Below are 25234 nucleotides of genomic sequence, written 5' to 3'. Positions count from 1 at the left end.
CCCCCCCCCCCCGTGTTTGTGTTTTTTGTATTTTGTAGTGTTCTTTCAGTTTTCGGCCTGCAGGGAGCACAGTTTTTAGGCGAGCAGCATCAAAATTTCAGGGTATCTTTTGGAGACTATCCTGATGATTCCAGCCATGTTTGATGAAGTTTGGTTCAGGGGGTCCAAAGTGATGGACTCTCAAAGGTGTAGCCCCCATCTCCTATTAGCTCCTGTTGGAAACAATGGGGGATGGGGCACCCCCTTTGGGAGTCCATCACTTTGGACCCCCTGAACCAAACCTCACCTAACTTGCGTGGTATCATCAAGAGAGTCCCCCGAAAACTCCCTGAGATTTTAGTGCTGCTAGCCTAAAAACTGCGTCCCCAGCAGGCCAAAAACTGAAAAACACAAAAAATACAAAATACAAACTTGAAATTTTTGCTGCCCCCCCCCCCTTTGGTGCAACGCACACCCCTGGCCCCTCTGTAACTCTGCTCAGGGCTCACTTTCTTCTGCTCCATAATGCCAAAATGGCAGTGGAACAACCAAGAAACCACTGAACGTTGGTGATGAAATACAAAACTCCAAGCTTAGGATACTTCAGCTTTAGGAATTGTGTTCATGAGAACAGAAGTGGGTCCCGGACAGGTAAAATATTTGGCTCTTCTGTTTACTATCTGGGATCTGTCCCTTGTTTCTGTAGATTCTTCATACAACCTTGTTTCTGTTGATCTGTTTCACTGAGATTCCTAAGCACTGGAGAAACCTTCACTTTGGCACAGTTCAATGCATTGCCCTCAGCTTTTCTGGAAAGCAGATATCTTCCTATTCCTTATTCCCAAAGAATTTGTTCTCGTCAAATGGGAAAGGTTGAGACAGTTGATCACATACTATTACACTGTCCTTACTGTAATGGCATACATTCTGAATATATTGTGCTGACTTTAATAAATTATCCAGGAAGATCATAACACTTCTACCCTTCCTTCCTCCTTTCAGACTTCTCTTGAAAGAAATAATGTGTAAAATGCAAAATTTTGCACAACAGTTGTGCAGTATAGAAACAGATGGTTTCAACTTCAAATAACTAACCCCCTCTATTGTGAAATGGCTGCGAGAATTTTGGAATGTTGGAATATCATGGCACATATAAAACCTTGTCAATAGCCTTGGAATTTCGCCCGGCAGTTTTTGTAGCTTTTATGAAGACATACTCCATGAGTGATCTTGTATTGAAAAACTGAAGTTTAAAACTGAAGTTTAACCGATTTTCGAACTGTGTGTCATCCTCTGCCCTCTTGTGGTACATAGCCCTCTCTGTCTTTGCTTTTTTTTCGCTTCTTGGTGATCTGGTGAGTGAGCTCTGATTCCCCACGGATTCCATTCGCTATGACTGAGATCCAATGGTTTCACAACATCCAATCAGGGGCTTTCAATTTAATGTAGCAAGTTGAAGTTGGGACTTCAGATGTTTTCTCTTTCTGTGTTAAAAAAAAGCTGTAGGATATGAACTCATAGGACAGTGATGGCTAACCTTTTTGAGACCGAGTGCCCAAACTGCAACCCAAAACCCACGTATTTATTGCAAAGTGCCAACATGGCAATTTAACCTGAATACTGAGGTTTTAGTTTAGAAAAACTGGTTGGCTCCGAGGCGTGCATTACTCCAGAGTAAGCTTGGTGGTGTAACCTCAGCTTGTGAGTTCTGTGGGGCAGTACTTGGAAGGAGTTGCAACAACAATTTTTAAACAACAAAATGGTTTACTTCTCTTTACAATTAACATTAAACATCAACATTTAACGTTACAATTCAAGGTCCTGTTCAGGTTGCATTTCAAGTCCTTCTATTTACAGTCTACTGATATTGCCAAGTCCAAATTCTTCTTTGCAAAGTTGGCTGGTCTCTGAAGACTCCTAAGGGCTTGATGAACAGGACACTTTGCAACGCTTATGATGAAGGTCTCCCAGGAGAACTCTCACTCCACATTACAAACTACAAAAGAAACCCTGAAACAATAAACTCCAACATTTACAACACAGCAAAACAACAACTACCTTCCCAGTAGCTCCCAACAATATTGAAATTACCTTAACAAGGTGTTAAGGGCTTATAGAAATCAAGGTCCGAAGGTCTGGTAGCCTTGCTTCTTCTGCAAAAGAGCTCTTGCAGCCTCTCTGCTGCACCGAGTCTCCACCCCCTTACTGGGTCAACCCATTCTGGGCCAACCCATTCTGGGCATAGGGGTTACAGTGGCAGTTCGTGGCTTTGCTTTGAAGCAACCATGCAACTCTTCTAATGGGTGAATCACGACCCTAAGAGGGTTTACTCAGAAGCAAGCCCCATTGCCAGCAACTGAGTTTATTCCCAGGTAAAGGATAGTGCTTTAGTTCTTTGCATGAAAATCAGTGGGGTTTAACAGCACTTAACAGGGTTACCTAGTGCTTCCCCAAAACTAGGTCTTAGGTTTAATGCTACTAATTGAGCCCAGCAGCCCAGGCCAGCCTAGATGTGTGTGTGCGGGACTCTGTTTGCGCATGCCCACAGAGAGGGCTCTGAGTGTCACCTCTGGCACCCGTGCCATAGGTTCGCCACCACTGTCATAGGATGTGGGACTAGTTTATATCAGAGATTTTGCCTGGCAAATCCAACTTTCTGGAAGCTTTAAAGTATGGATGCCACCTTTTTTTGTGGGAAAAAAAATCTCCCAAGTTTTGGGGGAAATTAAAGTCTATGCAAAGTTTGGGGGGGAATTAAAGTCTATGCAAGTTTTGGGGGGAATTAAAGTCTATGTTATTTTCTTATCAAATCTAACTATTTTACTTTATTTGGAATGCTGATGGAAGTCAAAAGTATAAATAGCTTTTCCAGAAGCAGAATTGTGAACATGTGTGTCAGATTTGAGAGATGGAGCAGAGTGCTGCACTCTGATGCTATCCGTTGCCCAAGCAGCTTAGTTTTTCACATCTGAAAAGGAAGGGAAAAAAATGTGAAAATAGAAAGTGCTTCTATGTAGTAAACAAGACAGATCCAAAAAGCCAAGAATACAGTCCTTGCAATGCCTTTTAGCCGGATCAACTCAGCGGCATGAGAGCGTTCAAGTTCACCAGAAGTTTTCACCGATCCACAAATACGTGGTTGAATTCTAGTATTTGCTGGTTGGTTCTCTGCCGCTGATAACACACCCAGGAAAAGGGAACTGTGTGTCATTTCCAAAATGTTATGTGGGAAAATTTTTTTTTGAAATCCGCTTTCTGTGGAAGAATATCAAAGGCAACCGTGAATAATGGCTTTGTTAGAACAGTCCTGTGAAACAGGAAGAGTTTTATCACCCTGCCATATATTCATTTAATAATTCCACAGAGGTTGTGCGACAGTGTGGCCTTTATTCTCGCCCGTTTCATCAGAAATCTGACCCCTGTTTATAGATTTCGTTGGAATTGACTCAGCAGTGTGTTTCGGTGTGTCAAAGGATTTCCAGTGCTTGCTCTGTCGGGTTGTAGAAATGTCGCAAATCCAGCGCCACCTCCTATATTGCATGTCAAATTTGTAATATAGTTTGGGCACTTCCGCACATGCAGAATAAAGCACTTTCAATCCACTTTCAATCCACTTTGCATCTGGATTTTATCGTGCAAAATAGCAAAACCCACTTGCAAACAATTGTGAAAGTGGATTGAAAGTGCATTTTTCTGCATGTGCGAAAATGCCCGATAACAGGCCCTTTTCCGTTTAGGTGCGTATCTGCCCTCTTCAATTTTTAATGTAAAAATTAGGATTTGGGGGGAGGGGGACAAGATTGCTTTGGATACAACAATTACCAGGTGTTATATGGCTGAGACCCGCTGTTTCTGTAAGCGTTCCTGAAGAAAGGTATCCTGAGATGGCCTCAGCTTGGGATGAGGACCTCCCTCCCATCACCACAAGAGGCCCCACTAGCTGACTCACCTCAGTGTTTCCGGGCAGCCCGGCAGGGATAGGGGGGCTGAGGTGGCGAAGCACAGCAGCAGGAAGGAGTGCAAGAGAAGTCTTTCTGGAGTGCTGCCCGCCTGTTCTGCAGGCAACACCCAGGCAGAGCAGAACCAGGGGGCCCGCTGGAGGAGAAGACATTCTGAAATACTGGACAGTAGCGGCAATGGGGCAGGCTGGCAAAGGGGGAAACCAGCTGCCACCCTGCAGGGTGCCAGAGGCATTCAAGGAAAGACTGTCGTCTTGGCATCAGCCTGGGAGGAGGAGGAAGAGCCGGGGGAAGGCAATAGGAGAGGTGGGGAGGAGACAAGACAGGCAGGGGGGTTAGCCAGTAGGAGATCGGGAAGATGGGCATAAAAGTGGGTGAGAGAGCCAGGTTGGGGGAACCACTGCGAGGGGGTGGAGCAACCTTTTAAAAAGGAGGGCCAAAGGGCAGACCAAGGTGGAAGTCAGCAGCAATGACTCCTGATGATGTTGGGGGCTTACCTGCCGAGGAAGGGGAGGCATCCTCCTCTCCCTCCCGTTCCGAGGCTGAAAGCCCTGCCCTGGCACAAGGGGTGCCGTGTAGGGACAATACGACCTAGGGTGCAGCCAGGTATTAACCCTCAACAAAAAGGTCCTTTCTGTAATGCATTTTCTCAGAGGACTGTGATTGGCCCAAGGTCACCCAGCAGGTGTCATGTGGAGGAATGGGGAAACAAGCCCGGCTCAACCGAGTCGACCACTCATGTGGAAAAGTGGGGAATCAAACCCTGTTCTCCAGATTAAAGGCCACTGCTCTTAACCACCACACTACTTTCCGGAGGAGTCACAGGAAGAGGAGCTCATGCTACTGTTGTGTGGCTTTGGTTGAGCAGCAGTACTTTGCAAGTCGAAGATCCCAAGTTTAACTCCTGGTATCTCCAACTGAAGTATCAAGTAAGAAATAGTAGGGTAGATCTGTGGCGGTGTGATCCCTGGCGAGTTACTGCTGGTCACCGTGGATAGCACTAGGCTAGAGGATGTGTTTAAGGCAGTTTCTGTTATTCAAAGTGGAGAACTCCAGCTCCTTAGCTAGATTGTAGTGCAGAAGCTCCTTGGAGACCAACAAGATTTTGGGAGGTATAAGCTTTTAAGTGTCAAAGCTCCCTTCATCAGGTACAAGTCAGAATGGAGATCTCATAGTCTTTACATCCCAGTGAGAAGGTCGGAGATGTGTTTCAGTGAAGGCACTCAGGATGCAAAGGTGCAATGCCAGTTTGTAATTTGCTTGGTTAGAGCAGAGGAGAAATACTTAGGGAGAGAAAATTAGCTTTCCAATTATTGCTCCAATTCCTTCGGGCATGATCCTATATTGAAAACTTTCATCACTAGTAAGAACATAAGAACATAAGAACTAGCCTGCTGGATCAGACCAGAGTCCATCTAGTCCAGCACTCTGCTACTCGCAGTGGCCCACCAGGTGCCTTTGGGAGCTCACATGCAGGAGGTGAAAGCAATGGCTCCTTCTGCTGTCTGCTGCCCTCTGGAGCACCTGGTCTGCCCAAGGCATTTGCAATCTGAGATCAAGGAGGACTCCAAGATTGGTAGCCATAGATCATTGACTTCTCCTCCATAAAATCTGTCCAAGCCCCTTTTAAAGCTATCCAGGTTAGTGGGCCATCACCACCTCCTGTGGCAGCATATCTCCAAACACCAATCACACGTTGCGTGAAAGAAGTGTGTCCTTTTATTGAAGTCCTAATTCACTACTGGCAGCATGTTCAATGAATACCCCCTGGTTCTAGTATTGTCCCAAACACGTCAATCACACGCTATGTGAAGAAGTGTTTCCTTTTATTAGTCCCAATTCTTCCCCCCAGCATTTTCAATGAATGCCCCCTGGTTCTAGTATTGTGAGAAAGAGAGAAAAATTTCTCTCTGTCAACATTTTCTACCCCATGCATAATTTTATAGACTTCAATCATATCCCCCCTCAGACGTCTCCTCTCCAAACTAAAGAGTCCCAAACGCTGCAGCCTCTCCTCATAAGGAAGGTGCTCCAGTCCCTCAATCATCCTCGTTGCCCTTCTAACTGAAGTTTTGTCTGTGAATTGTTTCACATAGTATGTCTCCAGGCTTAACAGGAAATCTTAAGAGTTTGCCTAAAAATGGAAAGCATACCTACACCTCCTAGAAGAGAGAAAGAGAGAAATACCTACACCAAATAAATTTTAGAGCACAAACTGGCTTGGTGTGTCTTTTCAGTAGTGATTCGGCAGCTGCTGCTACACAATACGTACAAAGGCTCTGTGATTCAGCTCTGACAAATCAACTGAATTAGATAATCGGTTTCTTATTATTTGTCTCTCCCTTTTTGCTTTTCCCTGGTAATCTTGCTTTTAAAACTCGACCGCTGTGATATGACTAAACAAATAAGGTTTGCTGCCTTATCAAAGGGGGGGGGGCATTGATTTTTAAAAAGCCTGCTCAGTCTTTGAACGGCCGTTCTAAGCCGGTCTGCTGGCTCTTGTCCTTTCGTGTGGTGCGTTTATTTATTGAAAGAGGCTGGAATAAATCCTCAGGCTCGAGGGGGTGAAAGTCGAGGCGAAGCAAAGATCAAAGCCGGGCCCCTGGAAAGGTGCATTGTGCGAATGGTACTTGGCTTGCGGGAGTTTCGGGTTCTAAAGCAGGCACTCGGCAATATAACAGAGGGGGGCACTGTTGGCCAGCACGTGAACTCGACGTTCGTGTGTGATTTATTTCTTTGGCTGGCCTGCAGATTAGAAGAAAATGGGCGAATAACACATTATCCGATAGGATGAAGCAAATGGATTTGTTATCTCCACAGGCAGCGTCTGCTTGCTAATTGCAATTTTTTTTTTAAAAAAAAAGTGGCACTTGCCTAAAGAAAAGAGAGCCACATATCTTGCAAGTGACTATATAGCAGCCAAGACTGAAATCACAGCACTCTTATTCAAGTTGGGGCTTAATTTTGAGAACACGCTTCATCTTCAGGCGCTGTGTGCAGGGCGACAAAAGCTACATAGCATGAAGTTCACAGATATGATTCTGTTGGACGTCTGTGATACACCTCTGAAGATGCCAGCCACAGATGCAGGCGAAATGTTAGGAACAAGATCCACCAGTCCACGGCCACACAGCCCGGAAAACCCACCACAACCAGTTGAATCTGGCCATGAAAGCCTTTAACAATATATTGAAAACTGTTTTTGTTGGTTTTAAAGGCACAATATGGGAATTGGTCATGATTCTCATATCACAGTGGTGGTGAACCTTTGGCACTCCAGATGTTATGGACTACAATTCCCATCAGCCCCTGCCAGCATGGCCAATTTGTCATGCTGGCAGGGGCTGATGGGAATTGTAGTCCATAACATCTGGAGTGCCAAAGGTTCACCAACCACGGTCATATCATGTCTTTGTATCTTTAAAAAAAGGGGAAATGACATAAAAAAAGAAGGAAGAATGACACGTGCATGGAATCAGCAGTGCAGACTAACTTGACTCATGACCTTTACGTATGGAAATGGCAAGTCGGCAAGGTGCAAGCAGAGCAAATGCCTGTGAGAACCTTCTGCAGATGGTGAAGCCTGAAACAGCAGAAAAACATGGTGGGCATGAGCCTGAAAGTGAGAGGTGTGAGAAGTCGGGCAGGAAAGATAAAATCTGTCCTGATCTCCATAGAGCAAGCAGTAACTGTTTTCAAAGCGACTTCAGGAAAAAAGTCGCTAGGAGCAGCAGTGGCGTAGGAGGTTAAGAGCTCGTGTCTCTAATCTGGAGGAACCGGGTTTGATTCCCAGCTCTGCCGCCTGAGCTGTGGAGGTTTATCTGGGGAATTCAGATTAGCCTGTACACTCCCACACACGCCAGCTGGGTGACCTTGGGCTAGTCACAGCTTCTCGGAGCTCTCTCAGCCCCACCTACCTCACAGGGTGTTTGTTGGGAGGGGGGAAGGGCAAGGAGATTGTAAGCCCCTTTGAGTCTCCTGCAGGAGAGAAAGGGGGGATATAAATCCAAACTCTTCTTCTTCTTCAAGTTTAGCGTTTTCAGAAAGGTCTGTTTTGAGCAAATATAAAACGTCTTCCAAATATTTTGTAAGGAAAACTGTGCACAATTCCACCCCAGCATGCTTTTTAAAAAATGTCCCAAAGACATTTTATTTATGTTGTACGGAATGGGCCACTTTGGCTCCTAGGGAATGTGAAGGCTTTGATGTGATATATAGGTGTCAAACTCGCAGCCCTCCAGATGTTATGGACTACAGCTCCCATCATCCCCTATCAGCATCATGCTGGCAGGTGATGATGGGAACTGTAGTCCATAACATCTGGAGGGCTGCAAGTTTAACACCTGTGAGTAGCTGATCCATTTATTTATGTTTTTGGCAGTCCATGGTAGCCGTGAAAACTGTCCTCTAGCACCACAAGACAGTCTACTTCCTTCCTGTCAGCTTTCTTTGTTGTCCAATTAAAATATAAATAGATAAAAGTATATTATAAAAGAGAGTTACAAACGGTCATGCTTTATACTACAGTCTCTCAGAAAAAGATGTTAGAAGGATTGTCTATTCCTTTGCCCCAGAGACCTTCTTTGTTGGAGAATGCTCTGCCTGAGTCTTGTCTGGCCCTGTTCCTGCATTCAGTTTAAAAATGCTTTCGTATCAAAGTACCATGTTCAATCAGGCACAAAATAATGGTTTTGACAAAGTCAGTGCATAAAAATGAATTATCATAATTCTCATATTCGTTGGGGACTATATTCTAATGCGGAAGCATACAATTTTCCTTGACTGCTGCACCTCAATTGACCATACTAACATCTTTTTCTACCGGAACAGGGGCACATAGCCAAATATCTTTGAATTATTAACCAAACCCCAACAGAAATGGATTATCACAAGGGCCTGATCCAATACCTTCCCATCGGCCATTACAAAGGGTCGCTACTTATCCATCCCTCTCCAGGATCGGGTTTGTCCACACTGTAAAAACCAAGTGGAGACTCTTGCTCACATTATTCTTGACTGTCCGAGACATGTGGGCATTAGGAATTTCTCTCCCAGGCTGGCCCTAGACAAATCTGAACGTGACTCTGACTGCTCTGTTGTGGAGCTTCTGTTAAACAACACAGATGTTGTGCTCTTGGAAAAAGTAGCAAAATTTCTTTTACAAGTGACAGAACTTTCTAAGTAATGTATACTGCTATATAGTCTTCCTGTCTGCGCTTTGAATGTACTCTTGATTTGTAATTCAAAAATGTCTGGCAATGCTCTAGAACCTATTTTTAAATGCCAAATAAAGGTGGTTGTTGTTAACATCTTTTTTCTGAGACTGAGTGTACCTCGGCACACATGTCTTTCTTTTTGTCATTTCAGAGGTAAGGAAAAAATGTTAATTTAGTTAAAAATGTTAATTAATTTAGCTTTAAAAAGGGCTTGGACAGATTTATGGAGGAGAAGTCGATTTATGGCTACCCATCTTGATCTTCCTTGATCTCAGATTGCAAATGCCTTAGCAGAACAGGTGCTCAGGAGCAGCAGCAGCAGCAGCAGCAGGCCATTGCTTTCACCTCCTGCATGTGAGCTCCCAAAGGCACCTGGTGGGCCACTGCGAGTAGCAGAGAGCTGGACTAGATGGATTCTGGTCTGATCCAGCAGGCTAGTTCTTATGTTCTTATGTTCTTAATAAAACATGTCAGGGATCGCTGCGTTTTAGATTCACATTCTTCAGTAGATTCACATTCTTCAGCGGAGTGGGAGGCTGCACCGTCTCCTTCTGCTTGTATAAAAGTCAGTGCCGTCATCACTCTTCTGCGGTCAGAAGGTCTTAAACTTTTTGACATTAATAGCGGGTTTTCAGAGGTGTCATATGAATTTTATGAATGCTCATGCCAGACAGCATGTCAGAGATTCAGGAGCTGTCTGACAGCAGGTGTCTTCAGTGAGCTCTTAGGTAACATTTTCCACCTGTTTGGCACGTTGGTTTAGTCTCAGAAAGATACACGAGACAGCGGCAGGCTCGTTAGGTGGAAAAGAAAGTTAACATGCCACAGGGCTGCAGGGAAAAAAAGTCTCTTTTTTGCAGCACAGCGAACAGCTGCCAGACATTTTTGACTAGGAAACACATGGAACAAATGAAGATTAGATTTCCTAGCTAGAGAGAAAGAAAGGCAAGGGTATAAATGTAATAAATGTTTGTGGAGAGAAAAAAAATATGCAAATCAATGTATTGTCAAAGGCTTTCGCGGCCAGATTCAACTGGTTGTTGTGTGTTTTCCGGGCTGTGTGGCCGTGGTCTGGTGGGTCTGGTTCCTAACATTTCACTTGCATCTGTGGCTGGCATCTTCAGAGGTGTATCACAGAGAAATGTCTGTTTCACACTGTGTCTTGTGAGAAGGGAAAGTTTAGTGGGGTATATATTATCCATGGCCGTTTCCCCACTTTTAAAATGACGTCGGTTTCATCTGGTCCAGGACCTTTTTAGCGCAAGGGTCCTGTTCCCGGGCTTCCCCACTGCCTCGCGCTGTGCGCGGGGTCATCAAAAGGCGCCGTTTTGAGCAGCACCAGAATGACCCGCGCTGAGGGGGCGCAAGAGCAGCAGAGTCGGGGCGGCTGCATTGTTGCCGCCCCTGTAGTGGGGAGTGCAGGTGGACCCCGCGCTGCTCGGTGAGAGTAGTGCGCATCAAACAGTGAGTGGGGAAAGGGCCCATGACCCAGAGTGGGGAACCAATCAGTAAGTGTTTGGGTGGAACTTGCTATGGAAAGGTGTGGTTGATTGCACTGTATATGCAAATAGTCTCTCAGGGAAGAAAATATGGGAGAAAACTGTTTTGAAAAACCTACGTAATTCTGTTGGTGAAAAATTCATTGTCTGGGTTTGATTAGGTGAAGGGGGGATGGAAGAGGAGAATGGAAAATGTTCCTTTTCTGTTTGCAAATGTGGGCAAGTTCTTCTGTTTCCTGCACTTTGTTTCTGAATGGTAGAGGTTATTGCGTATAGCTCGGCTTGAGGCAACTTTCCAGCAATCCACGAAGGTCCAGTCAGAGTACGGTCCTATTGCCTGGACGGCCCTCTGTGTTTGAACTGTTTGATTGGTAGTGTGGTGCCAAAAAAGAGAGAGCAACGTAGCAACTTCTGTTATTTTAAAGACTTCCGTTGGGCTCTTTAATATTGGGTGTGATGCTCGCTGAACTATGAAATCTGCAGTTTCCCCATGTTTTTCAGATGCAGATACTTTTATATAGGTGAAAGTGTCTTTGTCTCATAGACAGCTCTTTCACTTGCAGAGTATTCGTGGCTTGGCATGAATGGGCAAATGGCTGAGTTTCCGCATTTTCCCAGCATCCTCAAGCAAGGCTGTGAAGACACTGGATTTAAAAAACAAAACCATAAATAGAGTGCGCAAGAAAGGGAGCCACAACCCGGCTCATGCCTACCCATGCTGCACTCTGGGGCTTTCAGTTTTTACGGTGTGACTGGAAAAGATGGTTATCTGGTTGGGATATGAATTGTGCAAGTAAAGTAGGCTGACCAGACGTCCCGCTTTTGGCGGGACAGTCCCACCTTCAAACAATTTGTCCCGCGGGTTATTTCAAGTGTCCTGATTTTGGAAGGCTGCCACACTGCCTTCTGGGGCGCAAGGCAGTGCGGCAGCCTCCCGTGCGCGCGGCCGCAGGAGCGCACGGCCTTGTGGGGCGCTCCTGTTTCCCCCCTGTGACAGGGTGGGAAACGGGAGCGCCCCAAAAGGCCGTGCACTCCTGCAGCTGCGTGCATATGCGCGCGCGGCCACCCGCCTACCCGCCTGTCCCGGTTCACAAAGGTGACCATCTGGTCACCTTAAAGTAAAGAATTGGTGGTGTTCCATTTCCCTGGCCTGTGTGTGCTGATTTTTAACAACTGTACATGCAAACCCCCTTTCCTGCTTTTCCCACCCCTAAGTGGGAGTGAAAGGTAGAAGCAACCGGCTGGGGGTGGGGGGGGGCCTCACAACTTTTTGTAATAATGGAGGTGGCCCACCCTCCTTGGAAAGGAAAGAAAGAAAGGGGAAGGGGACCCATCGTACGGTTGTCCTCCTTCCTGTTTGTAGGATAGATGTACTGCCTATCAAGGCGGTATAAAACCTGGGGATCTGCCTCCTGGAGCCCACGGTGGACAATAGTGAAAGTGTTTTAAAATAAACAAACATCCCTCTTGCTTTTAGGGTTCTAATAGTTTGACTTGTCGGCTAGTGGTTTCAAGGAGAGCATTTCTCTTTGTCCTCCTTTCAGCATGCAGGATGGCTGGTGCTTCCTACCTCTCTGGTAAGGTCAAGCCCTGGACTGCCATTGGGCAGAAGCAAGGACTTTCCTCGCCTTTCCTTGAGCAGGAAATGCCCCTTTTTCCCAGAAGCCAGGCAGATGGCACAGTGATTGGCAGGGAGTGGAAATGGTGAATGCTTCAGATAATTCCCGTGTCGACATTCCCGACCGTTGTGTGTTGCTGATGCTGTCGCACTCTCTCAGGGGCTTAGAGGGGGCAAATGTCACCAGCAAAGAGCAGCCGGCTGGGAGGGGCAGGGGAAGGGGGAGGTGATGTCAATGGCGTGCACCCGGGCGGGGCGCCCACCCCTGCTCCATGCTAGCTACGCAACTGCACTGTCCTCTTCTTCCTTACCTCCTAGAACAGCCATTCTCAACCAGGGTACCGTGGTACCCTGGGGTGCTGTGAGCATGTCCCAGGGGTACCGCGGCAACACTACCCCCCCTCGTTTTTGTGGTGTCTCCCACCGGCGCCAGCAAGGACATGGAGCTGGCCCATGGGGCAGGGCCAGCCACAAGGTCAGCAGCCACCACCACCCCCAGTGCTTCCCTTCACCCTGGGAGGGGAAGTTGGGGGTGTGGCAAGCAGGGGCAATGGGAGGGGAAGGTGGAGAGTGGCAGCAGGGGTACCGTGAGATATGAAGAGTGAGGTCAAGGGTACCCTGACCTCGAAAAGGTTGGGAAACACTGTCCTAGAACATAGGAGTCAAACTCGCGGCCCTCCAGATGTTATGGACTACAGTTCCCATCATCCCCTGCCAGCATCATGTTGGCAGGGGATGATGGGGACTGTAGTCCATAACATCTGGAGGGCCGTGAGTTTGACACCTATGTCCTAGAAGAGAGAAAGCAGACAACAGAATGCCAGAACAACTTGTCAGATTAGAAGGCTCTACTCCTGAATGTCAGAAATAATGTTTTTCATCTAAATTTGGAGCGTTCCTGATATTTGCAAATGGAAGTGGCTGGGGTAGGTTTTGGATTAGTACATGTCTGACTGTGCTTTCCAAGAGATTACTTTGACACTAGTGGAGCTAAATAAGAACACTTGTTGAACAATTGCTTTTTGTTCTTTCAGGTGGTGACACCCTGCTTCCTGCCGGTCAACTACCCATTGGTAAGTATTGTTTGAGAACAGCGTTATGGCATTGGTGACAGTATTTTTAATAGGGACAAATACTTGGTCACACACCAATACCCAAACAAACCAACACTGAAACACAAGTTGCCCTCATCCCAGTTCAGCTCAGGACTTTTGGACTTAGCCTGGGGTCCTACTTTCAATGCTAGAGCTCAGTTCTATGGCTGCCAGGTGCTTTCTGGGACCCAGGCCTGTTATCATGCCCCTATAAACCGGATCCAGCCTCTTCTAGCTGTTCCCCATGTCTGGGAAGACCATGCCCCCCCCAAACATTTTCACACAGGCTAAATAATTAACCCACCATCCACGTTTGCAAGTGGATTTTATTGTGTGAAAAGGCAAAATCCATTTGCAAATAATTACTACCGTGCATTTTAATAAAATTAACACCCGTGGGTATATATCAAATAAACTTACTTATTGCCCTTGTTAACATATTAATGACGTATTAACCTGTATTTAGGTCTTCTGAATCTAACTAAAGTGCATTGAAAGTATTGTGTTTAGACCTGCCCATGATCACGTTAGGGAACTTAGAAACTGTTTTTAGTATGAAAGCATGACTGCATCAAAAAGGCAATGGAAGGGGGAAATACTTCAGTGGTCGATTATGTACAACTTACTGCGTGGTGGGAACAGATGTCTGTTGCAGCAAGATTTCTTGTATAGACGTAATTCTTCAAGCCCTCATTTCACTTTTCATTCTCTCAGAGGCAAGCAAGAGCACGATTTTAAATTTGCTTTTGCTGCCAGACTGGACAGGTTTGCCAGCAACCACATCTTTGACCTGAGCATCTTCCCTCTGCTCACAGCCAGCCTTCTCTTTCTCTCCCTCTGCAATCCATGCTTTCCTCCTCACCCCTCATTCCATGTTGCCAGCTCCTTCAAGTGAAAGAAAAGAAGCTCACTTGCCCTCTTCATTGGCAGGTCAATATCTCAACATAATGAAAATAGAGAGTGAAATAACAAGGCTCTCTGTCCTCCAGTGGCAGCAGCGACAGCAGGAAATGGGGGGTGGGAAGAGTGACTATTGGCTCAAAGGCATGGTCCCCTTCTTTAGCAGCATGTGGTCAAGGGAATTGCTTTGCTCTTCCATTTGTGGGGGCAGGGGAATTATTCTTGGAACAGTAATATCAATAAAAGTACAGTTTAAAGAAAAATCAGCAATCTTGACTCCCGAGTGTAATGAGGTTTGTGCCTTTAAGAAGAAGTGCCTTTAAAATCTATGTCTTTAATAAGTTGATGGGTAGAGTTAAGAGAGGCCCGGAGAGTTCTCTGCGGAAAAACTGTGCCCAGGAGGGAGTGCTTCCTCGTGTACAAACCAAAAAGTGTGAGGAGAGTCCACTGCGAGCCCATTGTGCAGATAAGAGTCCTGAGGTAAGCGTTCCATGTATAATGGGCCCTTATGTTCACGAAATGCTACTTTTTCAGCATTTGTGTACCCAGTTCCCATCCTGTCAGTAAGATAATTAAGAGGGCCTCCTTGTCAAGTTGCCCTGGCATGGATTGCCTAGGCTAGCCCGATCTCATCAGGTCTTGGAAGAGAAGCAGGGGCAACCTTGGTTAGAACTTGGAAGGGAGATCACCAAGGGAGCCCAGGGTTGCTCCTCAGACACCGGCAATGGCTAACCACTTTTGTTAGTCTCTTGCTTTGAAAACCCTACGGGACCACCGTGGCAGGTGCAACTTGACTGCACTTTCCACCACCACCTTGATTAAGTTGCCCAGGGACCCTTACAATCTGAAGTCAGTCCACCTTGGGCAAGCGAAGTGCGTCCTTAAGCATATGTCAAGAGCGTTTTCCTCAGCAATACATAACCAAAGTCCTTCCCCTACGCAAATTGGCATTAGAAGAAGAGAAGAGTGTGGATTTATCCATCTCCAAGTGGCTTACAAACTCCTTCCCTTCCTCTCCCTTCCTCTCTGCACAACAGACACCTCGTGAGGTAGGTGGGGCTGAGAGAGTTCTCAGAGAACCATGACTAACCCAAGGTCACCCGGTAGGCTTTGTGTGTAGGAGCAGAGAAACAAATCCAGTTCATCAGCGAAGAGTCTGCTAGTTACGTGTAGGAGAGCGAAATTAAACCTGGTCCATCTCTCTTAACCCTTATATCACGCTGGCTGTCATTAAAAACCAACAGGGCTTCTAAACCCAAGAAACTTCACTATTAGAAGAAGAAGAAGAGAAGAAGAGTTTGGATTTATATCCCCCCTTTCTCTCCTGTAGGAGATGCAAAGGGGCTTACAATCTCCTTGCCCTTCCCCCCCTCACAACAAACACCCTGTGAGGTAGGTGGGGCTGAGAGAGCTCCGAGAAGCTGTGACTAGCCCAAGGTCACCCAGCTGGCGTGTGTTGGGAGTGTACAGGCTAATCTGAATTCCCCAGATAAGCCTCCACAACTCAGGCGGCAGAGCTGGGAATCAAACCCGGTTCCTCCAGATTAGATACACGAGCTCTTAACCTCCTATGCCACTGCTGCTCCTTAGCACATCTGTTTTTAAAAAGGCCTGTTGTAACTTGGTCCCTTGCTGCTCAGAAACAAGGAAAATAGTGGGGGAAGGATCCCGCTCCATTCTGAAGAGCCAGACTTGGTGACTTTCTATCCACCTAAAGAGCTTGGCTGACTTGAACAAGTTAGTTAAGTTCAGGTGTATTTGCCTTCGTCAAAACCCATAACCAAAACAGAATGAAATTTAAACAAACCTATAACAATAGCCAGTGAGTAGCACAAAGCTCATTATCCACACAGCGAGCCCTGGTAAGTGTACTCAGGGCTAATCCAACCAGCTGTGTTTCAATTCAGTCCCTTTGCTTTGTACTTGGAGCCAAAGCAGAATGAGCCGTTATTTGATTAACACTTCAGTACTTGCGACCAGGTGAATGGCCGATTTATGATGCGGTCCGAAAGGTTGAGACCTTTAAACAATGCAGGTAAAATCTTTGTTCTGGGACGTTAAGTACTGCCCACATATGTGGGATCAGTGTGGTGTAGAAGTTAAGCATGGTGGACTTTGATCAGGAAAACCAGATTTGATTCCCCACTCCTCCACAAGATCAGTAGACCTCCCCCCCCCCCCCCCTGATTCGATAGCCTTTATTGGCATCCAAAAAACAGACTAATTTAAAAACAGTTATAATGGTAAAGATAACTTCACATTGGTCCAGAATTCAGTTTACAGACCTTCGGCCAGAAACTTTGCCACTGCAAGACAACCATTTAAATCATTACAGTTTAAAAGAGTAGTTACAGGAGCAGCAGTGGCGTAGGAGGTTAAGAGCTCGTGTATCTAATCTGGAGGAACCGTGTTTGATTCCCAGCTCTGCCGCCTGAGCTGTGGAGGCTTATCTGGGGAATTCGGATTAGCCTGTACACTCCCACACATGCCAGCTGGGTGACCTTGGGCTAGTCACAGCTTCTCGGAGCTCAGCCCCACCTACCTCACAGGGTGTTTGTTGTGAGAGGTGAAGGGCAAGGAGATTGTAAGCCCCGTTGAGTCTCCCGCAGGAGAGAAAGGGGGGATATAAATCCAAACTCTTCTTCTTCTACTCTTCTACAGTTTCTGCGTGGTTTGCATTGCAAGCACATGTTCTTTCCTGATAGAGAATTTTTGAACATTTCCCTAGCATAACTGCCGATGGTAAATTATTACATCTTGCGAGTGACAGCGCTCTGCGGCTGTTGGGCAGAGTTAATTGGTGTAAGTATTTGGCCATGCTAGTTGCACTAAGGGGAACTCCTAAGAACAGAGGCGAACAAGACCTGTTGGCACCACTAATTAGATTCTGATATTCCTGATCGAATAGTCACAACTTCAGGGTTCAGAGTATTTATTCAGCAGGCAACATAACCAAAGGCTCTAACGAGAAGCCTAAAGATAATATTTTTTCTCTACCCGAGCCCACCAGTCTGAAGCTTGCAAAGTAGCTAAAGCTTGTTAAGTTAGCCTAGTATCCTCTGGGTTAAAGCAGAAGTGAATCCAAAATCTGACAGTGGCCAGCCATGCTCTCGTCTCTAGGAGATGCGGGCCAGTGTCTAAATCAGTGGTTCTCAACCTTCCTAATGCCGCGACTCTTTAATACAGTTCCTCATGTTGTGGTGACCCCCAACCCTAACATTTATCCATTTTACAGATGGAGAACACTGATGCAGAGAGTCTTAGGCGACCCCTGTGAAAGGGTCGTTCGACCCCCAAAGGGGTCCCGACCCCCCGGTTGAGAACCACTGGTCTAAATATAGTACGGGATAGGTTACGCATTGGAGTAGTCCCAAGATCTTCTATATAAAGCAGGATTGGACCCTTTCAACTGATCAATTCCAAGCACCCATCCATATTGGAGCACTGTAAAGAAAGCCAGCGAGGTGTAGTGGTTTGCTAGATACTATGGGATTCCTGTTCAAATTGGGAACAGCCTCACAGGTACCCATTTCAGGTCAGCACTGATGTCAGAAATGGAACTTTATCCTTGCTTGTTCGTGCGCTTCCAAGCTGCAAAACTCCATAGCCAAGCTGTAGTCTTGAGCCAGTAGAGGGAGCTCACAGTGATCTGTAAAATTATGAGAAATGGTCTCCCCTTGCTCTGGCCAGCTCAGAATGATGCTCATTGTTAGTTTATGGAAGAGGAAAACCTGGGCCTGCCAGGGTTCTGAAATGCACGAGCATGCACATGGGTCATCTGCAGGAACTACCAGTGTGTAAGTAGCACTTTTAATTGTTGTGTGAAGTGTGTGGCTGCTTTGCATGCAGATGACGCGGGAGGTCCCATCTCTCCCAATTTGGAGCCTCTGACTGTGGAAAAGGTGTGTTTATTGAGAAGGCCAGGTGTCTAGGAACAACAACAACAACAAAGAACCTTTATTGGCATAACAACATTATATACACAGATCCACTTAACCAAGTAGAGGGAAACTAAAATAAATGTACAGGTAGAGAAGGCTGATATTCAGGATTTGCTCCTAAAGCGCTGTTTTATATACAAATCCAAAAATTTGGTGACTGCATCGTTTGCATCACTACTGGGGCTGTCCAACAGAAAGGTAATCTTTTGCAAGTCAGATGCATACTCTTTTGAGTAGCAGAGGTGACAAGTATTTGACTCTGGGTCCTGTGTAAAGTGGACAGTAAAGTAAAATATGGTCTATAGAGTCAACACAATTCCCGTTGCATATGCATAGCCTTTGGCGGTAAGGGGTTTTAGTGAATCTCCCTGTTGATACGGCTGATGGAAGGGCATTGCAATGGGCCAACATCATTGCTCTACGGAGTCTGGGCACGGTTATCTGGTGCAGGTATTGAGCCCCCTTATTACCAATGTAGGTGATACCTAGGAGCTAAAGGAGAGCAAGTCCTGGAAGCCTTTCTCGGCAGTAGGATCTGACATGTTCCTGGTCAAACAGCCTTCTCTGTCAGAAGTTAGAAAAGTCTCTCTTTAGATGGTAGCATGGCCAGATAATCCAAAGAATAGCCTAATTTGTTAATCCTTTGCTCCTATAATGCTCCCACCATCTCCGGAAAGTGACAAGAAGTCTTAAGGGGTTTATATGAGAAGGAGGCTGGATCTCCGTTCAAACAGATGAACAGCCAATAATGTTGAGCGTGGCAAACCATGCTCTTTGTCTCTAAGAGATGCTTTGCCCAGTTTCGAGGCACAAGGTGGCGTAAGGCACGCAGTGAGGCATGCCCAAAAGTTTAAATAAAAAGCGAGATTGTACTCGCTCAGCTGTGTTGGACCAGGAACCTATCCAAAGTGGGACTCCATATAATAATTGCTGGGCCACCTTGGTGTTAAAGACTTTTAATGCTGCAGGCACAAATTGATGGCCCTTGTTATAGAAAAAGCGTAAGATTGCTGATACACTGACCATGGAGTGAGAAGGCCAGGTGTCTAGGAATGCGGGGGGGGGGGGGGGTTGGTTCTGTCTGCAATAGTATGTCCTATAGATTAATTTGTACTGATTTGACAGCCCTTTTTTTCCTCTCACGGAAGTACTTTTTAATGCTATCAGGAAATTTAGTGTGCGATTTCGCTTAGTGAACTTTGCCTTTGTTTGCTTCCAGATACCACGACACAGCTATAAATGAGATAAAAATCTGGGAGACCTGTGTGTTCGCTGATTATGGACTAAGGGCTTGCGCCCCTGGCCCGGTCCCCTGTTCTGCCTGTAGAACACTGCAGGGTTGCATAGGGTGACTTCTGAAGGGGGCTGATGGACTGAGCCTTCTTTCTTTAAAGTTTTTAATCTGGGACTTTCCCCCAGATTGAAATGAGAGGCGTCTTTTGTTTTTATTGCCAGGAACATGTGTATATTTTCAGGAAATTAGCATTTGAGAGTAGGCAAACAACCTCTTTTGGAAAGGTAGGATAACTCGGTTCGTGCTGCTAGTTGATATCCTGTTCCGCCCTTTCTCCAGCCAATCAAGATGCAAGGATGGGACAGCTGAATTCTTGGAAAATCGTTAATGATTTGGGGGCTCCCCTGCCCCCGTCAACTACAATGCATGCAATATTGCAACCCCCATGCCCACCTTGGAATTAGGTTGTTGTAGCTCGTAAATTGGTAGGTTGTAGAAGATGGTTGTTTACCTTCAAGGGGGATTAAGTGGTGGATTTATCCAATATGGCAGCTTAATATTTCAAAGTCCGTTTGGGCCCTTTTCATACCATACACATATGTTTTGGCAAGTCTGGGATTCACTGGTTAAAGGATCTTTCCCTGAGTCAGGGTTGCTTCATTTTGGGCCTCTGCCTACCTCATTAGCCTAAGACCGGGGAACCAACTCACGTTCTGTCTTTTCAACTCTGGTATGAAAAAAAAATGCCTTCATTAAATGTCCCTGTCATGTTCCCAACAGTAGTGTTTCATTTACAAAATGCATGTCCCAAAATGCTTCTGCCCTCATCAGGGCCGCCAAGATTGCTCACAGGTTGAAAAATATATATAATAAAAACATATCTTAAAAAACGTTGATCCTTTTTGCACAGATCTCCTAAAACACAGATGTCAAACTCGCGGCCCTCCAGATGTTATGCACTACAGCTCCCATCATTCCCTGCGAGCATGATGCTGGTAGGGGATGATGGGAACTGCAGTCCATAACATCTGGAGGGCCGCGAGTTTGACACCTATGTCCTAAATTTCTAAAACATTTTCATCCCCCCCCCTTTGTTCACACTCACCCCCTCAAAATGATGCCTGGCTGCCAATACATGATTTCTCCTTTTTTTGAGCTCTGTGTTGAATCGGTGCCTCAAGGTTTCACAGCCTCGTGCAGCATTCTGCATTCCTCGTATACTTGAGGCTTTGAGGATCGGCCCTCCCAAAAATAAAAGAACAAGCAGAGAAATGCTGCCAATAAACAGATGAGGAGGGACCAAGTGAACTCAGAAAATGGCGCCAAAGAGGAAGTTAAGGAAATCAGAGAAGTGTGGGAAACACTGTCAATAGATTGAACAGGCAAGTGAAACCATTTTGAAAACGTTTCCATCAGAGAATCGTTTTAAACGGGGATTCATTTAAAACATTTTAAGGGTGAAAAAAAGATTTTGGGGTAAAAACAATGCAGAACTCAATGGAGGAAATGTTTTATTTCCTGCTTCAAAACGTTTTAAATGTCTAGGGCTCATTCCGCACATGTGGAATAATGCACTTTGAAACTGCTTTCAGTGCTCTTTGAAGCTGTGCGGAATGGCAAAATCCACTTGCAAACAATTGTGAAAGTGGCTTGAAAACGCATTATTTTGTGTGTGCGGAAGGGGCCTAGTAAGACCAAACAAATGCACGTCGTTAAAACGATTAAAACTAAACCTATGGTACATGTACAAAACCAGAAGGAAAAAAACAGCAGAAAATACTAGGCAGGAAGAAGGAAACATAAGAACATAACTAGCCTGCTGGATCAGACCAGAGTCCATCTAGTCCAGCACTCTGCTACTCGCAGTGGCCCACCAGATGCCTTTGGGAGCTCACCTGCAGGATGTGAAAGCAATGGCCTGCTGCTGCTGCTGCTCCTGAGCACCTGGTCTGCTAAGGCATTTGCAATCTGAGATCAAGGAGGATCAAGATTGGTAGCCATAGATCGACTTCTCCTCCATAAATCTGTCCAAGCCCTTTTTAAAGCTATCCAGGTGAGTGGCCATCACCACCTCCTGTGGCAGCATATTCCAAACACCAATCACACGTTGTGTGAAGAAGTGTTTCCTTTTATTAGTACTTATTCTTCCCCCCAGCATTTTCAATGAATGCCCCCTGAGGGTACACCATACGATGAGGGCACACCATACAAAACCAAAAAGGGTTTCACCTACTGGTGGAAGATGGCAACAGAAAGAGACAGTCACATCTACCTGGTGAGAGAGGTCCAGAGTTCTGGTGCCACTACAGTAAAGTACCTTTGATGGCTTGCTACCTGCTGACCTGTGAGAAGATGACCATAGCGGTTGTGTAGCTTTTTAAGGGAATGATAAGTTCTTATGGATCAGTTGCTATAAAAATCTTAGAAGTAGTTGGCTGGGAAATGCTTGGACTCCTTTTTCATATTTGGTGGGACACGTACGCCTTCCTCAGTTGATAGAACCATGAGCCAGTTTTGCAGTTTTCACCTGGCTCTGTTAGAAGAATTAATGCCCTTCTAGTGACCTTCTGACTAAATGAAACGAAAATGGCCCCCACCTTCCGCTTTGAAGCTTTTGACATTTGGCAGTCTTGGGAGTCAAACCTGCAATCCTCCTCGGGCTTAAAAGCAGCATTACCTGGCCATGCAAATCTCTTGAAGTAGTTCCACGTTTTCTTGGGCTAACCTTGGGCAAACATTGTGTATTTATATATGCGTGTGTGTAGACGTGCACATTTGAAACTCATGTGCCTACAGTTGCCAAGTTGTGCTTGTTCACATCTATCAAGATCCAAGCCCTGGCTGCAGCGTTTGAAGTTCTCAATGTCATTTTTCGGACTGCCAAGCTGGTCGTGGAAAAGATAGCAGATTTTGCTGTTTTCTCTTTAAAGTTGTGATAAATTGGTTTGCTTAACCGACATTTCTAATCAGCTTGTGTGGAACGACCCTTGTTCAATACTGCTTTTTTTCCCCAACTGGTCAAGTAAGTTTCAACACTAAATATTCCTTTTGGTGTTTAATGTAGCTTTTTAAAAAAAGAAATCAGGTAAAATGGGTGCTTCTAGGTATGACTCCTTTCCATGGCTGCTGCTAACAGTAGCCAACTATGTGTGTTTCAAAGGGGCATCTCTGTAGCTACGGCACTTCAGATAACCTGCTAATTACATAGAATTTGCTTTGTTTCTATCTGAGAATATTTTGGATTCAAAAGCATGCAAAAATACTGGATTTAATTTAAAGGAGGGGCTTCGTGTTGATGTGTTTGGGGCTGTGTAGTGATGGGTGCAGGAAGGGGAAAGTGAGGATGGGGTATGAGTCTGGAATTGTGTGCATCGAGGAATGCTGCTGTAAATTTTCGTTGTGCGTGCACAATGACAATAAATGCTTATGCTTATGCTTATGCTTAAGTTTGTACAGTCAATCCTTTGTACCAAAAATTACAGTTTTGCATTGCAGCTGTCACAGAATCCAACCTCATCCTACAATGCTGTTTTGGTCGTGTTTTGAAGGCTGCTGTTCATTCAGAGATTTTGGGGGAAGAGCTGTTTTTACACAGTTCTTTTGCACAGATGTGCTCTTTACGAAACAACAGTTTTTCCTGTGATATGAGGCATTATGTTCTTGAGAATGGAGTATGTTACTCACTGATTGTCCCCAGGCAGTACTTTGTTTTAGGTTAATGTGGTAGAAATGATACAGTACTAGATTTGGACCAGGAAGGTCTGGGTTCAAATCTTTGCTCGGACGTAAAAGTGTGTTGGTTACCGTGGATTTTTTGCTCTTTCAGACTAATCTTACTTGACAGAATTGGTTTTTGAAGATTAACAGCTCAATCCAGAGCTGAAGTGGACTGGGACGGCGCCACTTGAGCACAGCTCAACAACAACACAACAACCTTTATTAGGCATATTAAAATAGGCTCCAGAGCATTACAGACATTTCTGAGGTACAAATCAAAAGTACATTCAAATCACAGACAGATAAACTGTATCTAGCATTGGACGTTACTTAGAAAATTCTGTCACTTGTAAAAGAAATGTTGCTACTTTTTCCAAGAGCACGGCCTCTGTGTTATTTAACAAAAGCTCCACAACTGAGTTGTCAGAGTCTCTTTCAGATTTGTCTAAGACCCGCCCAGGAGAGAAATTCCTAATACCCACATATCTCGGACAGTCAAGTATAATGTGAGCAAGAGTCTCCACTTGGTTTTTACAGTGTGGACAGACCCGATCCTGGAGAGGGATAGATAGGTAGCGACCCTTTGTGATGGCTGATGGGAAAGTATTGCATCTGGCCCTTGTAATAATCCATCTCTGTTGGGGTTCAGTTAATAGTTCAGGATATTTGGCTATGTGCCCCTGTTCTGGTACTATTCCGACAGAAAGGGGTGAGCATGATTTATTTGCTTGGCCAACAAGATATGGTATTCCTGTTCTAGAAGTCTGCTTTTTAAGGTTTGAGCGCTGCTCCATACACTTTTCCTGTAGAGTGGGCGGAGTTTTTAAAAAAACTTCAACTCCCCCACATGGAGAGAATAGCGATAGGTCACAAAAACTGTGGTGTATCTCTGCCCACAGCTGTGCTGGTTGATGAGGGCTGAGAGGGGTCTGAAGGCCAACTAAGGTTGGTCCTCCTGAAATGCCGGCGTAGCTAGGGGTGGCATGCAACCACCAGTGTGAGTCCAGATGTTGTAGCTGGGTGTCATGGGCACCGCAGTGGCCGGGTGCCGGTGGATTTGCCCCTCCACCTGCCTAAGTGCCCCGAAGAGGACATTTTTGCCAGTGGAAGCCTGCACTATATCCAGAGGGGAATTCAGCCCCCCTTCTGGATTGTGCTGTCCCTGTGATATTCTCGATCTCTGGGTCTAGAATGCCTTTAGAGGGAGGATGGCAGACAAAGATGAAGAAAAAACATAGTCTGACTGTGTGCTGCTAAAACACGGTTGATAGCCACATGTGGCTAATATCTGCCTTGAGTCTCAGTGACAAATGAAGTAAATGCATCAAAGATCGCTGCAGTCTTAAATTCAAAAGCCACAATTCAGTCAGTCAGTGTTTAGTCTTTAGCTGGGTGGAATCTTATACCGTAAATCAAATGAGCTGTGACAGTTCGTTGCATTTTCTTGGACTGAATAACTCAGTTTATGTAAAGAAACTGCAAACACATCGTCATTATGAAGAACACATTCACTGTGATTATTGATAGCAACATTCTGGAGCCATTTCTCTTGGGAAAAATTACATGGGAGAATGTTTAAAATCGCCCTCCCCATCTGAATCTGCCCCCCCCAACCTTCCTGAAGATTACATTTTAAAAATCCCATGTAGCTTTGCACCTTGCAATCTTCAGTAGGGAGTGAATTTGGCACTCAGATGTTATGGATTATTGGGTGTTCATTGCCCCTGCCAGCATAGCCAATTGGCCATGCTGGCAGGGGCTGATGGAAGTTGTAGTCCATAACATCTGGAGTGCCAAAGGTTCGCCACCACAGTAGACCAAGTCTGGCAAAGATCCTGATGTTTAGGTCTTTTCTGTGTATTATCTGTCACCGGTGTGGTGTGTTGGTTAGAGTGTCTGGGAAACCCCAGTTCGAACCCCTACTCCGCCATGGAAGCTCCCTGGGTGACCTTGGGCCTGTAGTTCTCTTTCAGCCTAACCTAAGGTGACCAGATTGTCACCTTTTAAAACCGGGACGGGGGGTGGGTGTGCGCGTGCGGCCGCAGAAGCGCACTGCCTTTTGGAGCGCTCCCCGGAT

General features: G+C 45.6%; 1 protein-coding gene across 6 annotated transcripts in view; it reads left to right on the top strand.

The window, feature by feature from the left end:
* Positions 1-25234, top strand: part of TNS3 (tensin 3) — a 339136-nt gene that overhangs the window by 143378 nt on the left and 170524 nt on the right. For all 6 annotated transcript variants that reach the window (XM_048511801.1, XM_048511805.1, XM_048511803.1 and 3 more), the window contains one exon: positions 13306-13344. In XM_048511801.1, the coding sequence (XP_048367758.1) occupies positions 13306-13344 (39 nt within the window). The remainder of the gene's footprint in view (positions 1-13305; positions 13345-25234) is intronic.

Source organism: Sphaerodactylus townsendi, linkage group LG11 (assembly GCF_021028975.2).
Source record: "Sphaerodactylus townsendi isolate TG3544 linkage group LG11, MPM_Stown_v2.3, whole genome shotgun sequence".
Lineage (NCBI taxonomy): Eukaryota > Metazoa > Chordata > Lepidosauria > Squamata > Sphaerodactylidae > Sphaerodactylus > Sphaerodactylus townsendi.
This window is presented reverse-complemented; position numbering and strand designations above follow the sequence as displayed.